The 15,429-nt window shown below is 34.8% G+C and overlaps 3 protein-coding genes and 1 long non-coding RNA gene across 4 annotated transcripts; 1 reads left to right on the top strand and 3 right to left on the bottom strand.

The window, feature by feature from the left end:
* Positions 1-57: 57 nt before the first annotated feature.
* On the bottom strand, positions 58-1,123 carry LOC114182510 (22.7 kDa class IV heat shock protein-like). Its single transcript, XM_028069394.1, has one exon. It carries the CDS (start codon positions 838-840, stop codon positions 289-291), a length of 552 nt encoding a protein of 183 aa, XP_027925195.1. The 5' UTR covers positions 841-1,123; the 3' UTR covers positions 58-288.
* Positions 1,124-5,147: 4,024 nt separating this feature from the next.
* On the top strand, positions 5,148-6,390 carry LOC114181037 (22.7 kDa class IV heat shock protein-like). The gene has a single exon (XM_028067356.1). The coding sequence runs from the start codon at positions 5,280-5,282 to the stop codon at positions 5,838-5,840; it is 561 nt and encodes a 186-aa protein (XP_027923157.1). The 5' UTR covers positions 5,148-5,279; the 3' UTR covers positions 5,841-6,390.
* Positions 6,391-6,401: 11 nt separating this feature from the next.
* On the bottom strand, positions 6,402-8,410 carry LOC114181036 (pentatricopeptide repeat-containing protein At1g33350). Its single transcript, XM_028067355.1, has one exon. The coding sequence runs from the start codon at positions 8,356-8,358 to the stop codon at positions 6,790-6,792; it is 1,569 nt and encodes a 522-aa protein (XP_027923156.1). The 5' UTR covers positions 8,359-8,410; the 3' UTR covers positions 6,402-6,789.
* A 1,985-nt stretch (positions 8,411-10,395) lies between these two features.
* LOC114181017 lies at positions 10,396-12,200 on the bottom strand. Its single transcript, XR_003603720.1, has 3 exons — positions 12,100-12,200; positions 11,905-11,982; positions 10,396-10,669 (listed from the first exon to the last, which is right to left on the bottom strand). It is a non-coding gene; the product is annotated as an uncharacterized LOC114181017 (long non-coding RNA).
* Positions 12,201-15,429: the final 3,229 nt, after the last annotated feature.

Below are 15,429 nucleotides of genomic sequence, written 5' to 3'. Positions count from 1 at the left end.
CAACTTCGAATAAAATTAAATTTTGTCCAACTTCTTTTTACAACTTAGAGATAAAAATTGTAAAAATTTATTCGTTATAATTTCATTATCCTTTAAAATTCTAACTCTAACAAGTAAATCAAACAAGACCACAGCAACATGATAACTTAGTAACATCCTCACAACAAAAGATCTTAGTAGAACCTTATTATCCACAAATTCAAACCCTTCCTTTTTCATTTATCATTTACCATCACACAAACAAGAAGTTCATGACAGGATACATAGCTCTCACCATTTATGAGCAATTCAAAGATCTTGTTTTCCTCCATCATCCTCTGCAATGCTAACAACCCTAGAAGCTCTGATCTTATCAGGTGCCAACTTGGCCATGGTGAGAGTAAGAACTCCATTCTCTAACTTAGCCTTGAGAGAATCAAAATCCACATTCTCTGGAACCTTAAACTGTCTCCAGAATCTGCCATAAGATCTCTCCACTCTGTGCCAGTGATCCCCTTCCTTCTCCTCCTCCTTCTTCCTTTCTCCACTCACTCTCACCACTCTGTTCCCTTCCACTTCTATCTTTATCTCATCTTTCTTCAACCCTGGAACATCCATCATGATAACATGTCCCTCTGCTGTCTCCTTCCAATCCACTCTTGCAGGTGACAATGCCTGATCTTTGCCAACCCCAAATGGGATTTGCTCCAACACGCGATATGGATCAAGGAAGCGATCAGACCATATGTCAGCCCAGAGTGCACCAGGACGATCCGTGAATGGTTGCAGAGACCCTTTTGCCTTCCACGAAAAACCGGCAAGAACAAGCAAGATCAGTGGTGCTAGTGCGAAGTTTCTCATCTGAGCTTTGAAATGTGTGAATGGGTTTTCGCTGATGAATTGGAGAGTCGAGAGAAACAGATTCTGTGTTTGATTTTGGCTGTATTTGAAGATTGTTTTGAAACTGGTTGAAGATTAAGGTGGATGGTGGTTCTGTATATATAGGGAGAGAGAATGTGGCGAAGGGTTAACGTGGTTGTTGAAACATGCAATGGTGGAATTGAAGTGTCGTAGTATAATGTAGAGAGAAGAAGAAGGTTCTGGTGTTTCATATTTGGAAGAGGAGAAGAGGGTTCTGGATGTGAGAGAGGGTGCAAGAATGTTCTGACGTGTTCCAGTGATTTCTAATCAAAGTTTTTTTTTTGACAAATAATAATGAATATGTGGTGGCACTTTAATAATGGAAAAAAGATGTTATTTAACAAAAGAAAGAAATTTTTTTGGTGTGAGTTGAAAAATAAAAATAAATGTTATCAAAATAAACTTTATCAAAATAGCATAGACCGAGTTGAGAGACCATTTGCTTACGAGTTTTATTTCTTATATGTAGAAAAATTAGTCTGCTAAATTATCACATCAGACATCACACAATCCATTTTTTTTTCTAGTTCATTTTGTTAATTTATTACTTTTATACGTTATATCTTCAATAGTTTTTACCGTCCGTTTGGATTATTAACTTTTTTAAATCTAGTATTTTAATTTATCTAAATTAAAATAGTAACTAATTATTTTTTATTTTTAAAATTAATTGTTATTTAATAATTTTTAAAAATTTTAAATATTAATCAAACTAATTTAGTGACCAATAATTGTTAATAATTATAATGACCAATTTAGATGTCAATTTACAAAAATAAAAATTATTGATTACTAAAATAGTCATTATTGATTAGATGTTATGTTTGTAATTCTTTTGAAATAGTGAAAAAATTCTCTGGTTAAGGTTGCTAGGAAAACTGGATGTAGATTGCAAAGAATCGAACTTCTAAATCTTTGTGTTTGTATGTTTTATCTTTCCTTTACCTTATTTTGATATGGTATAAACAATCCAACATTAGAGCTTCCAATTACATTGTGTTAACAAGTTTGAGAAGATTGGCCATATCATTTTGACATTTTGGAGTGTCAAAGTCAGAGGATAAATGTCTCTGGATAGATACACCAGTGCAGAATGGGCTTTTGGCCCCGGTTGTTTTTGTTATTCTGCCTCGGTTTTAGAACCGAGGCATATTGGGGTGAGGCCAAAAGGTATGACTTTTGGCCTCGGGTGTTAACCGGAATCATAAAACGCTTTTTCTGCCTCGGGTAACGTAAGAACCGAGGCCATAGGGGACATTTTTTTGGACCACCACTACAGTTGTGGTAAGTCGTTCGAGCACCACTGCAGTTGGAAGAACCCCTCTGTGGTATCATCCTCATTACCATCCACTTCCAGATCTGGTTTCAGCCCCTCTTCCACTTTGCATTTCAACCACCCTTTTCAACAAACCCTAAAAACTACATATAAAATTTAATCAACGAATCAGGAAATGGAGGTGGAGGAAATGGAGCTGCAGTGAACCAGCGGCTGCAGCGAACAGCGGCGGCAGCGACCCAGCGGCGGCAACGACCCAACGGCGAGGAAATGGAGGTGCAGCGAACAGCAGCGGCAGCGACCCAGCGGCGGCAACGACCCAGCGGCGAGGAAATGGAGGTGCAGCGAACAGCGGCGGCAGCGACCCAGCGGCGAGGACGAACCAGCGAACCAGCGACGGTGGAGGGGTAGGTTGCAGGGAGAGAGAAGAGAGAAATGGAGACTGCGGCGGGGAAGGAGAAAAAGAAAAAAGGGCTGGCTAGGTTGCAGGGAGAGAGAAGAGAGAAATGGAGTTGTTTAGAGAAATGGAGACTGCGGCGGGGAAGAAGAAGAAGAAAAAAGGGCACGCATTTTGGCACCGGTTGTCAATCACCCGAGGCCAAATGGAAGTGTATAGGCCCCGGTTCTTCGCCACCCGAGGCCAAATCTCTGTTATAGGCCTCGTTTTTCTGTCACCCGAGGCCAAAGCGTGCGCTGTCAGTGGCAGTTTTGTAAATCTGGGTGACACAGATGGGTTATATGCTTCGGTTAGTTTGGGACCCGAGGCAGAATGCTGAGAAAAATTTCAAAAATGCCACCGCCTCCTTATAGGCTTCGGTCCCGCAGTAACCGAAGCCTATAAGGCGAGTTAAAAACCCCATTCTGCACTAGTGATAACTCTATTGATTGGTGTTTGATATTTAGTCCTTGAGTGTCGAGGTTATAGCACAAATGTCTTTAGATTAATAACTCTATGAACTGAGACTTATTTGCGAGAGTCTTTAAAGTGTCAAAGTTAAAGGACAAATCTCTCTAGATAGAGAACTCTATTCATTGATCTTTGATGTTCTTAAGTGTCAAGATTAAAGGACGAACTTCTCTAGAATGGAAACTCTTTGACTAATGTTTGTTTGTGAGGGTCTTTGGAGTGTTAATGTCAGAGGATGGATATATATATATATATATATATATATATATATATATATATATATATATATATCTAGACATAAAAATCAATTGACTGATATTTGATACTTGGATTTTGGGTTTTAAGGTCAAAAGATAAATGTCTCTAGACTGAGAATTCTATGACTCAAGACTTTGTTGTGTTTTAAAAATTATTTGTAGTTGATTTTAGTTATCTAAATTTTGTAATAAGTGTTGAAATGTGTGAAAATGATCTTAGAAAGACTTTGGCTAGGAAAGACAGTTTTTATGTTGTTTATTTGTGATTTTTTTTCCTAGGAGTCTAACTTGGTGAACTTCCCTATATTTTAAATTTAACAAAGAAAATGATTTTGAAAATAGTTATTATTTTTCATATGTTTGGGATTTTAAACACTTTTTGAGTTTATTTTCAAAATTGAGGTTTTTACTTGTTTATTAGGTCATCCTTCTACTTTGTGGGTATGACTGACTTTCACTTACGATGATCATGTACCACGGAAGTTAATGATCGTACAGATATTAAGGAAGATGTATAACACTAATAAGAGTAATCAATATTGAAAGATATTTGAGATAGTCTTTTAGTCTTATATTTTTCTTTTTAATAAAATTTATAGTTGTAAAATAATGATTTTCATTGAGGTTCAAATAAATTAATGATAAATCTTATTTTTAATTATGAAATTAATAAGTATATTCATGTTAGTTATAAACCTCAGAAAAGGGGAAAATTGAAATGTTACGTATGGACTTAAATTGTTGTTTTCCATTAATTGAAATTACTACATTCTTTTCCTCTAAAATTGACACAATCTCTTATTCAGAGCTTTTTCATTTATCTTTTTTTGTTTTAGTATATATTGTGAAAATTTATTATCATATTCATTATATGATCATATTAAATTGAGAAGGTGTCCATATAAGTATTGTTTAATAATATAGGACAAAAGTTTATATTTGTTTGTAAAAGGTTTAAGCATCCTAAATGCTTTTTATTAATTTATTTTTTGTTGATAAAAAAACATATTAAATTGAGAAGGTACGCAAAGTTTTCTCTACTACCTTTCTGTTGCGTACCTCTTCTTTATGAGACCAATAATACAAGTGAAATAATGTTCAATGCTTTCTAAGTTTGACATCTCACATTTGTCATAATCTCTGCAAAAATTGCAACTTCGATTTTGGTGTCTTCTCATTTTAAAGTGTTCTACACATTTTTAACAATTTTGCAATTCACAGTTTTACCGAAAATAAAATAATCTACTCCTTGTTAGATTCGCGATAGTATCAAGTTATCTTTCCTTTGATTTTCTTCATTAGCTTCATCTAGTAAATCCTAGTGAACGAAGTTTTAAATTTTGAGTCTTTAAATGTGAAGTTATTCACAACTCCTTATATTTATAATAAAGTTTTTCATTTAGTTAGAATCTCACCATATAATATTATAATTTATTATCATAACTCCCTCTTATAATATATGTTTTATCACTACCAACACTCTTGTTTCTCACTCTATATTTTTTTTTTCTGCTATAACTTTTTATACTCACTCTCTAAGCTTACAATAGCAATTAATGTGACATCTAATCAGCTCTGATACCAATGGGACATTACAATACTCGAATAAAATTTACAGTCAATCAAAAGCATGAAATAAGGAATAGAACTTCTTAAAACATGATTTAATAAATCATTATTTCTGGTGTTACGGAATATACGTAAAAGCCTTTAGACAGGCTTCATTAAATACATTAAATAATTAAAATAAATAAGAAAACTATGGGTAACTCTTAAATCTAATGGAAACCCATAAATAAAGGGAAAAGAATAAGATGACTTGGTAAAACTTGATTAGTATATATAAAGTTTCAAGACAAACTTCAGATATAACCAAAATCAAACACAATCTGCTTCTCAATTTTCCAAACAGAAGGCACATACACATCTCAAAACAAAGATGAGAAAATTAGTACTAGTACCACTGATCTTGCTTGTTCTTGCTGGTTTTCCATCCAAGGCAAAAGGGTTTATGCAACCGTTTACAGATCGTCCTGATGCACTCTTGGCTGACATATTGTCTGATCGTTTACTTGATCCATTTCGTGCGTTAGAGCAAATCCCATTTGGGGTTGGCAAAGATCAGGCTTCCATGGCTGTGTCACCTGCAAGAGTAGATTGGAAGGAGACACCACAGGGACATGTTATAATGATAGATGTGCCAGGGTTGAAGAAAGATGACATAAAGATAGAAGTGGAGGGGGATGCAGAGCTGAAAGTGAGTGGAGAAAGGAAGAAGGAGGAGGAGAAGGAAGGGGATCACTGGCATAGAATGGAGAGATCTTACGGCAAATTCTGGAGGCAGTTCAAGTTACCAGAGAATGTAGATTTTGATTCTCTCAGGGCTAGGTTAGAGAATGGAGTGCTTACTCTCACCATGGCCAAGTTGTCACCTGAAAAGACCAAAGCTTCAAGGGTGGTTAACATTGGAGGGGATGATGAACGCAAGCAAGATATTTGAATTATTAATAAATGATAATAACTATACTCCAGTGGACTTTTTGTGTGCCAATTAATGATCAATAAAAAGGGGTATGTACTCTGGGCAAGGATTTTGTGGATAAAAGAGTTCCGCAAAGATCTTTGGTTGTTATCATGTAACACTGGTCTTGTCTGATTAGCTGGTTGATTTTATTTTGTGGTCTAACTCAAATTTTAGCCTTTGATTATTAAATAAAGTAGTAAGGGAATAACACAATCATGGAGCACATTAATAAAAGAAAACACGTAACAAAGTACTATGGGCTCCGTTAGTGGGGAATGTTATCCATTTATTAAAGCTTTTAAAATCTTCGCTTCCATCAAGACAATGTGAGACATACTTAAAACAGATATGACACAGATTATGTCATTACATGGTGTGCAAAATAAATATTCTAGCATTCAATAGCATTTACACGGTGTAAACTGCAAACCTTTGGTTGTATAATGTGGCTGAAGAATTTTGTCATGTTTGCATGAGAATCAGATATACTAAAGCATCCTTCAATTACATCTTTCAGAGAAACGAAATTCAAAGATTGTGAGTATGTCTTCCATCTGTAGTTTACGTTGCCAAAAAAACAGCCCAGGAATAAAAAACTGGACTAGGTTTAGAAAGCATGCTGATATGATACAGTGGTCAAACCAAAATAAATAAAATCATGGCCGTTCTTTTCCTCTGTTTCTCTGTTCTTGATAAACTTCGGAGTTGCAAGGACACAAGCGAATAATTACGTCGAAAAAAATTTGGTGTCCCTAGAAAAATCCTTGGTCATGTGATGTGACTGTATGTACCAGGAATCAGTTGCAAGGTCAGCACTGTCTTTTGTCAAAAAATTGGGTTTCTATTTACTGAAGTACATTGATTCTTCGTCTTCTGTTTAATCCTCCAAATGTATGGTGAATTCAAAACAGTTTCAGGTCACGGACTACAGATCAACCACGACTTCATTTTTAAAACCAACTAGACTTTCCAAGAGCCCGTACAACTCTTCTATCTTTGGATTCGATTTGTCAAGAGAATAGAACTGATGAACCTGGTCATCGACCTCAATCCAGCTGCACCCTGGAACTTTATAAGACTTTTGCTGCTTCAGTGTTCTCCTCAAATTCCTCACTTCATCCCACTGTCCCAACTCCCCGTATACATTGGCCAACATTATACCGTAACCTCCATTGTGTGGATCTATTTCAAGCAGTTTTTTGGCCGCAAATTCAGCCAAATCAGTCCGGCCGTGCACCTTACATCCATTAAGCAAAGAACCCCAAACAACCTCATCTGGTTCCATGCTCATACCATTGACAACTTCCATTGCCTCATCAAACCTCCCTGCTCGACCAAGAAGGTCTATCAAACACCCGTAGTGCTCGATCCTCGGCTCTATCCCATATTCACGACCCATCATCTCAAAATACCTATAACCCTGCTCAACCAATCCACCATGAGTACAAGCATTCAACAAACCAATGAAGGTGACCTCATCCGGTCTCACGCCACCACCAGACCCCACCATTTGCTCAAAAATGGCAATTGCACTCTCACTCTGCCCGTGCAACGCAAAGCAGTTAATCATCGAGTTCCATGAAGTCAACCCCTTCTCCGGATTCATCCCAAAAACCTTCCTTGCTTTCCCAAGGCTTCCACATTTCCCATACATATCAACAAGCGCATTCGAGACAAACGAGTCAAATACAAACCCATTCTTGTACACATAACCATGTATCCATCTCCCAAGCTGGAGCATCCCCGTGTGGCCGCAAGCCGAAAGTGCACAAACCACAGTAACCCCATTCGGCATATTACGCTCCCAAACCATTCTCCTAAACAACTCAATCCCCTGAGTGAAAGCCCCATTCTGAGCGCACCCGGAAATGAGAGCATTCCACGACGGTACATCCCTCTCGGGCATCTCGTCAAACACCCTCACCGCACTCTCGACATCCCCCACCCTAGCAAACCCAGAAACCATAACGGTAAAAGACACCACATTTCTCTCAGACATTTCATCAAACACTTTCTTTGCATCCGGCAAACCACCGGAAATCTTGGAGTAAGAGTCAACAAGCGCCGTTTGCACAACAGGGTAGAAGAGAAACCCGGATTTAACGATCTGGGCATGCAGGGAGTCAACAGCGCATGAGTCCGGACATGCTTTGAGCGCGTGGGGGAAGATAAATTGGTTGGGCCGCGTGGTCTGGGAGCGGAGCATGCGGCGGAAGAGGATGAGGACGGAGGGGTAGTTGGCGGGGTGGGCGGCGTAGGCGGTGATGATTGCGGTGAAGAGGTGGGTGTTGGGGGATGGGTGGTGGTGGAAGATGAGGCGTGCATAGGAGAGGTCAGAGAGAGTGAGGGCGCAGAAGCGAATAAGCTTGAAGGCGTAGAAGTGGGTGTGGGCATGGCCGAGAGCGGTGAGGTAACCCTGAAGTTGCTTCAGATGGTTCAGATGATTGCACTTGCTCAGTGTTTCCAACACATGTTCGTTCAGGTTTCGCTTCATTTGCAATTTTTTCTTCAGACGAAGAACATCAAATACTTAAAAAACACGAGTTGGTGACACTGTCACACTTGATACGTTATGGATAAATTTATTAATGGATTAAATATATTTTTGAATCGGTTACTTTTATAAATTTTATATTAATTTAGTTGTTTTTAAAATTTTGTATTAATTTAGTTCTTTATATTTAGAAATATGTGAATTTAATTTAGTTATTAAATTTTGATAATTTTATTTGATATTTTAAATGTATTGTATTATAATATTTGAATTAATATTGAAGTGAAAATGTGTCAAATGTAAATCATTCAAATACTATTATGAAATACGCTTGAAACGTTAAATAAACTTAATAAAATTTAGTTAAAATAACTAAATTCAGATATTTTAAGAAATAAAAGACTAAATTAGTTAAATATTTTGAAAAAAAAACTAATTTCAAATTTAAGTAAAACTTGAGGAACATAGACCATATTTAACCCTTTAATAATTTGTTATATTTAAAAATCAAAATAAAAATTTATTACAACTATAAGCACCAATTTATATGGTTAACCCTTTTTGGTTAGGGTGAACATTTATTTTCATTTTCGAAAATCATTCACGGGCACGAAGAAAATTAAAAAATATTCCTATTTTGACATTATCAAATTTTCATATACACTTTTCTTCCACAATTTTATTTTTTTAAATTTTTTTTACAAATTTAAAAATTAACATTTCTAATGACCAAAATATCCATAAAATGAGTTTTGATTTTCGAAAATCATTCACGGGCATGAAGAAAATTAAAAGATTTGACACTTAAACAAAATTTTATATACACTTTACCTCTAGTATTTTTTTTTTCAATTTTTTTTTTACAGATTTAAAACTTAATATTTCTAACGATCAAAATATACTTAAAATGAGTAGTCAACTAGTGCAAATAGTATAAAAAAGTATTTTATGTATTAAAATTCTGGAAAGTTTAATGAAAATATAATGTGTTAGTTAGTTTAGTCTCACTAATAAAGGGATTTGATAGTGTTTTATTTTAACATTTTCATTTCAACCCTAGTTCTTAAGTTTGCAAGTTATCGCAATATATGAGAAGTCAATCTCGTTTTTATTTTAAAAATTTAAAAGTTAAAGATGAATTTAAGAAGTATATTTTGCGAAGAAATCATTAAATGTAAATGGGATTTGATCTTGCTCAATACATACATAACTTGTTGAGTTTTTCTTAACAAGTGATATCATGTAATTTATTGAATTTTGTTTTATGAATTGAACAGAAAATAGGTAGCTTTGTTTGAAATTAAATTTGTGAAACTAGTTGATTTGGAACGATAATTTTTGTAAAATAACTAGAATTGATACTTTTATGTTAGAGTGTGGGTATGAAATTTTTAATTTAAAGTGAATTAAAATAGTTGATTGATAGGAGAATATGAGAAATTGAAATATGTTGAAAAAATTGAATTTTATTTCGGTTTGAGATTTAATAAAATTTTATTTTGATTTTAAATTGAAGATGCTGTAGAGATTTATCTTGTGAAAATGAAAAGTTTTGTACTACAAATTCTTACAAAAATCCATTTGGTGGATCTAAAATCATTTTGTGCATTTAAGACAATGTTAAAAAAAATCTAGGGAATTATTTAAGCGAAATTCATCGAACAAAAATATAAATTAATTGTGCTAAAAACTACTTAATGGGTAAAAAAACTTCTCACCAAATTTAAAAGAAAACTTAAAATTTTATGATTTATGTGGTTTGAACAACTTTGTTATACATAGTTATAATCCATAACAAGGATATGAACTACTTAATGAATATATTTTGTATGAATATGTTTTATATGGATTTGAATATAAGATTCTATGAATTTTATTATTTAGTTACTTATTCTAATAATATTTTATTAAAAAAAAGTCCTTTACCTATATACCACTTCATTCATATCCTAATGAAATAAAGAAAATAATCGCAACATGTTCTTAGTGTGACATCCCATTTGAATAGACAAAATCTACTAAATAAAACATCACACAGTCATAATAAAGAGCAGTCAGATTTGGAACAACATACATAAGAAACCCAACTGTTACAGTCATTCAAGAATGTACTCAAAAGGGGTTCTAGGCATATAACTACGTCATAGTCAAAACAGAAACAACAAAGTTCACAGTTAAACAAAAGAAAAGCTCCTAGAGCAAGGGATTACAATAGGCACTAGGACCATAGAATGCTCCTGAGAGGCACACAAACAGATCCGCTAAGTTGCGCCACTGCCACCACCAGGCCTACTCCCAGAATTTCCTCCATCTGCTCCCACCAAGGGTGATCATCGCAAAAGAGAAAATACAACAGGAACATAAACAGAAATGCAAGGGTAAGCTAGTGCAATTTAATCTTATCATGATATAACGGACAAGTACTTAAACATTCCTTAACATGCAACACAACAGGCACAGAGAATCATGTTATAGCAAACAAGCAGGACACTATGACTCAATTATCCAGATAAATATACTAAGATCGGATTCACTGGACGCTTGCACTTGTGGTGGCCTCTACTGCTCTCCAGAGCCATTGCCAATGGGTTTCACCCTACCACACACAAGGTCATAGAAGGGCCTCCCGCTACTCTCACCACTTGGGTCAGTTTGCTCTACATGAGACTCACTGACCCTTTAGAATTTCGGGATGCGGTCCTTACTTGAATCCATATCTTAATATACACACTACACGCCACCATAAAGTCTCCCCACGAGACTCATGGAATTACGCCTATCTCACACCAATTTCATGTTTCGTAACTCATAACCACCACTTGTTATCTCAACATTAATTTCTCATGCACATTCTCAACCAACCAAACAAAATTTCATATATTACTCATGCTCCCATACAGATTTCAATGCATACAACTCATACAACTCATGCAATCACACCTTAATCTTGCATGTTCGAGATAATTAGCCACACCCAAGGTAAACACGAATCCAAAAACATAAATCTGCACTATTCTCGCCTGGGCTAGAAGCCCTCGCCTAAGCTACAGCAACTGTCTCGCTTAAGCTAGGCCTTCTCGCCTAGGCGAGGCCTGGAACAGTGGCACTCTGCGAGCCCTCGCTTGGGCGAGTCCAGCTCACCTGGGCGAGATTGTCATTCGCCCAAAAATATAAAACCCCTCGCCTAAACGAGGAGGCAAACATAGTACATTGGCTTTCCTCGAGTACTCGCTTGGGCGAGCCATTCTCGCCTGAGCAAGACAACGCGTTGCTCAAAACAAGCTTTGGTCGCCTGAGCGAGATGCTCGAGCAGCACCAGGGCGAGCTCTCTGCTATTCTCGCCTGAGCGAGACGAGCTCGTTTAGGCGAGAATACCAGTTCTCCCCCACTATTTCACACATGCAGCACCACAAACAAATAACATCCACCAAACAGTTCATTCACATACAAGCACAACATTTTTAAATCATCCCATTCACGAAATAGAGCACAAATATATGGAAAACCACTAAAATTTTACGAACAAAAAAGACTAGCTTCCCTTACCTTTTTGATGCAAGAAAAGGGACAACAACTTAAAGAGCACGACTTAGGCACGACGGCTCCACAGACTAGGATGGTGAACTGAAGCAAAACCCCACGACCCAAACTAGAGTGAGTAAATGAGTCTTAAACACAACAGAACACTCAACTAGAAAAGGAGAAGGAAAAAGGCCACTACAGGTCCGAGGAGTAACTTACCGGAAGAGGACGACTGAACTAGCTCGAAGATGGAGTTTTCTCTATGCCCTAGCAGAGCTTTTGTTGTCATAGAGAGAGGTGAGAGGAAATTGTTTTTCTGAAACAGAGGTAAGTGAGAATGTGAGGGGGCTGGCAGGGTATTGGGGTCCTTCAGAAGGGCTGACCTTGGGCCTACGAAAGGCCAGGCCCAACCCTTTTTGGGACAGAAAAAGGGGCTTACACTTAGTATATCAAGCATGGAAAGAGATGATCTTATGTGATGTTTGGGTCTATATTTTAGTTGTTTTACATTGTTTTTATTAAATTGATTAAAATCTTTGTTTGTTTATTTTTTTTACCTAAATTAAAATATAACATATTATTATTGGTTTGAGTTGGATGTTAAATTATTTCACGGTTTTTTCTTTAAAAAATTTCTTAAAAATTGAAAAAGGAAAAAACATTTAAATTTTTCTTAACATCCACTCTTAAATTACATGGAATGAAACTATTGAGGTGAAAGCTATTTTTTATAAAAAAGTTGTTGATGAGAGAAGAATATATGAAGTTGTGTATTTTCGTAATGTGTATGCAAAGTGAAGATGACAGGGAAACGTTATTTTACCTTGTTAATTTCAAATCAATTTTCAGGTTTTTGATTTATTATTTTTTTTTTCATGTTAAAAAGAAGCTTCATCCTAATTTCGGCTCAGAATTTTTATAGGTATTTTAGTCTTATAAACTTTTAAAATAAAATAAAAATTACCCTAATTTTTTTCTCTAGTCCACATAGATCAAAACTAACGTTATGTTTGTTTGCGATCATTTTCTGTTTGAAAGGAAAAGAAAAGATGAATTGGTAGGTGATTTTCATGTTCGTTCGAAGGGTGAACTCGAAAGTCGCGATTTGTAGGATTTTTGGGATTTATCACTTTTGTAATTTCGTGCAATACCAGCAGATTTGAGAGCATGACTGAGGTTGTGTTCACTTGGGGGAGAGTATTCAAAAGAGAGTGAGTGGATGGGTTTGAGTTGATTTAAGAGTGAATTATGTGTTGTTTTTTTAATGGATTTAGAGATGATTGTGAGTAAATTTGGAAGTAATTTTTGTGAAAGTTTGTGAGAGATTTGATTGATGTGATAAATTAAAAAATATGTTTTAATAGAAGTATTGATAAGATTATCATTTTGTCCTTAGTTTAATAAGAAGTATAAATTGATATTTGTATGAATAAATTTTTATTTCATAATTTTTTTTAACCATTAAATTTGAAGAAAAAAAATACTACAAAGAAAAAAAATATGTGTGTACATACATACATACATATATATAGTTAACCAAGCATATAGATATGCTCCATGACACATGGATCGAAGCCCATATCCAATCCATTCAAGTGGGATTGAATCCCTCACAAAGTAGCATAGATCCGATAGAGTCGGGATCAAATCTCTCATTTCCTCTCTTCACATGGATCCCTTACATTGCAGTGGGATCGGATCCCTTGTACACCCATCTTTCCACGTTGACCTCGCACACACCATGAGTGGATGAGTTCCAACTTTGCAATGCACGTGAGAGAGGAGAGAGTAAAATTGTTATTAACCTCGTCAATCTACTCAAATCTGCGCATCAGTGGCGAGATTACCATTCTAGTGCATCCCGCATATCATTGTTATACCTTCCTCTCAAAACCTTGCAAGCGAATAGATAAAGAACTTAACAATCCATCGTCGTTAAACCACTCAACCTCAAAGGAACACAACACGAAGAAAAGACTATATTTTGCCCTAGGTCATGCTTTATTTCCAACATGTTACTTGTAGCAGATAAATCCAATCTCATGATTGTTTGGAATAGATCTAGTGAAGTTGGAGAGAAAGGGATTTGATCCCTTGTGTGTAGATTTGATCCCTATGCAATGGATATGTTCTTCATTCATTAGATTTAATCTGCTTATTGGCTTGTGACTGAACGTGTTTTTTTTTTTTTTCAGGATGTGGTGGAGGATGCCAGTGCAGGGGTTTGAGGAGGCTGAACGTAGTGTTTATAATTTATTTTTTTCAATTTTAGTAATAAAAGAAATAAAATAATCGTAACTCATAAAAATATTAATTTATATTACTTATTAAATAAAGGGCAATATGCTAATATATCTTTTATATCTATTAAGACATTTTTTAATTTATCATATTAATTAAATCACTCAAAAACTTTACTTCCAAATTCACTAAGAATCACCTCTAAACCCCTTTAAAAAGATAATACACAATTTACTCTTATATCCACTCAAATTCATTTACTCTCTCCCTCAAATTCATCTCTTCAAGGGAATAGCTCTAAGTCTTTTGGACGAAACAAGTTTAGAGGTCTAGATGGTGGTCTCTTTTTTCTTTATCTCATGAATAACATTCACAAATTCATGTTCAAAAATTCAAATTATGTAACTTTACGAGGAACTGAACATTAACATCTAAAAATACGATAATAGACTTAAAAGTGTGGGTCTTTCTTAACAAAATAAGAAACAACCAAGAATAAATTTATACAAATAAAGTTAAAGACCAAAATATTTGTAAACTTTAATATAAAATGAAGAAATTGATGGTATATTTTCTTGAAAATGTATTCGTCTTGAGTAGGGAGAAGGATAGGAAGGGGGTGAAAAAACACATGTAAAAGAAATGTCATGGGAAAGAAAAAGATAAATAGAAAAATAAGTAAAAGATTTCTAATAAAAAAATCTTTAAAATTATTATTATATTGTCCATTTTGCTTAAAAGTGGGATATTTTATAAATTCTCTATGAAGAATGGAACAAGATATAAACAATTCAGTATTATTTAATTAGTTAACAAAAATGATGATATTAGCATGAATATATATATATATATATATATATATATATATATATATATATATATATATATATATATATGCGCCCGTTTTTAAATGTTAAGTTTAATTATGAAAATATTTGAAATCACGTATTCCAAAATTTAAAGTATTAAAACTAAATACGAATTTCCAAACAAAGAACAAAAGTATAAAAAGCATTTTTTTTCCTTTTACATGTAACTTTCAAAAAATAATATATTTATCAAATGTAATGTCCTTAACAAAACAACTGTTCTTTTTAATTTCCGTAAATTTGTTTTCAAAATCTAATATATAAAAAAGCAAAGATAGTACAAAATCTTAGGCAGGAAACATATCTAGTAAATGACTTATCAAATCTCTTAACACTTTAGACAAAAACTTGTCAAGTTACCAATTTTTTGACATTGCTATTACGCTAAACCTAAAAATTTACTTCACTTTAAAGCCTACAACGAGATCCATATATAATA

The sequence above is a fragment of the Vigna unguiculata genome, chromosome 4 (assembly GCF_004118075.2).
Source record: "Vigna unguiculata cultivar IT97K-499-35 chromosome 4, ASM411807v1, whole genome shotgun sequence".
Lineage (NCBI taxonomy): Eukaryota > Viridiplantae > Streptophyta > Magnoliopsida > Fabales > Fabaceae > Vigna > Vigna unguiculata.
This window is presented reverse-complemented; position numbering and strand designations above follow the sequence as displayed.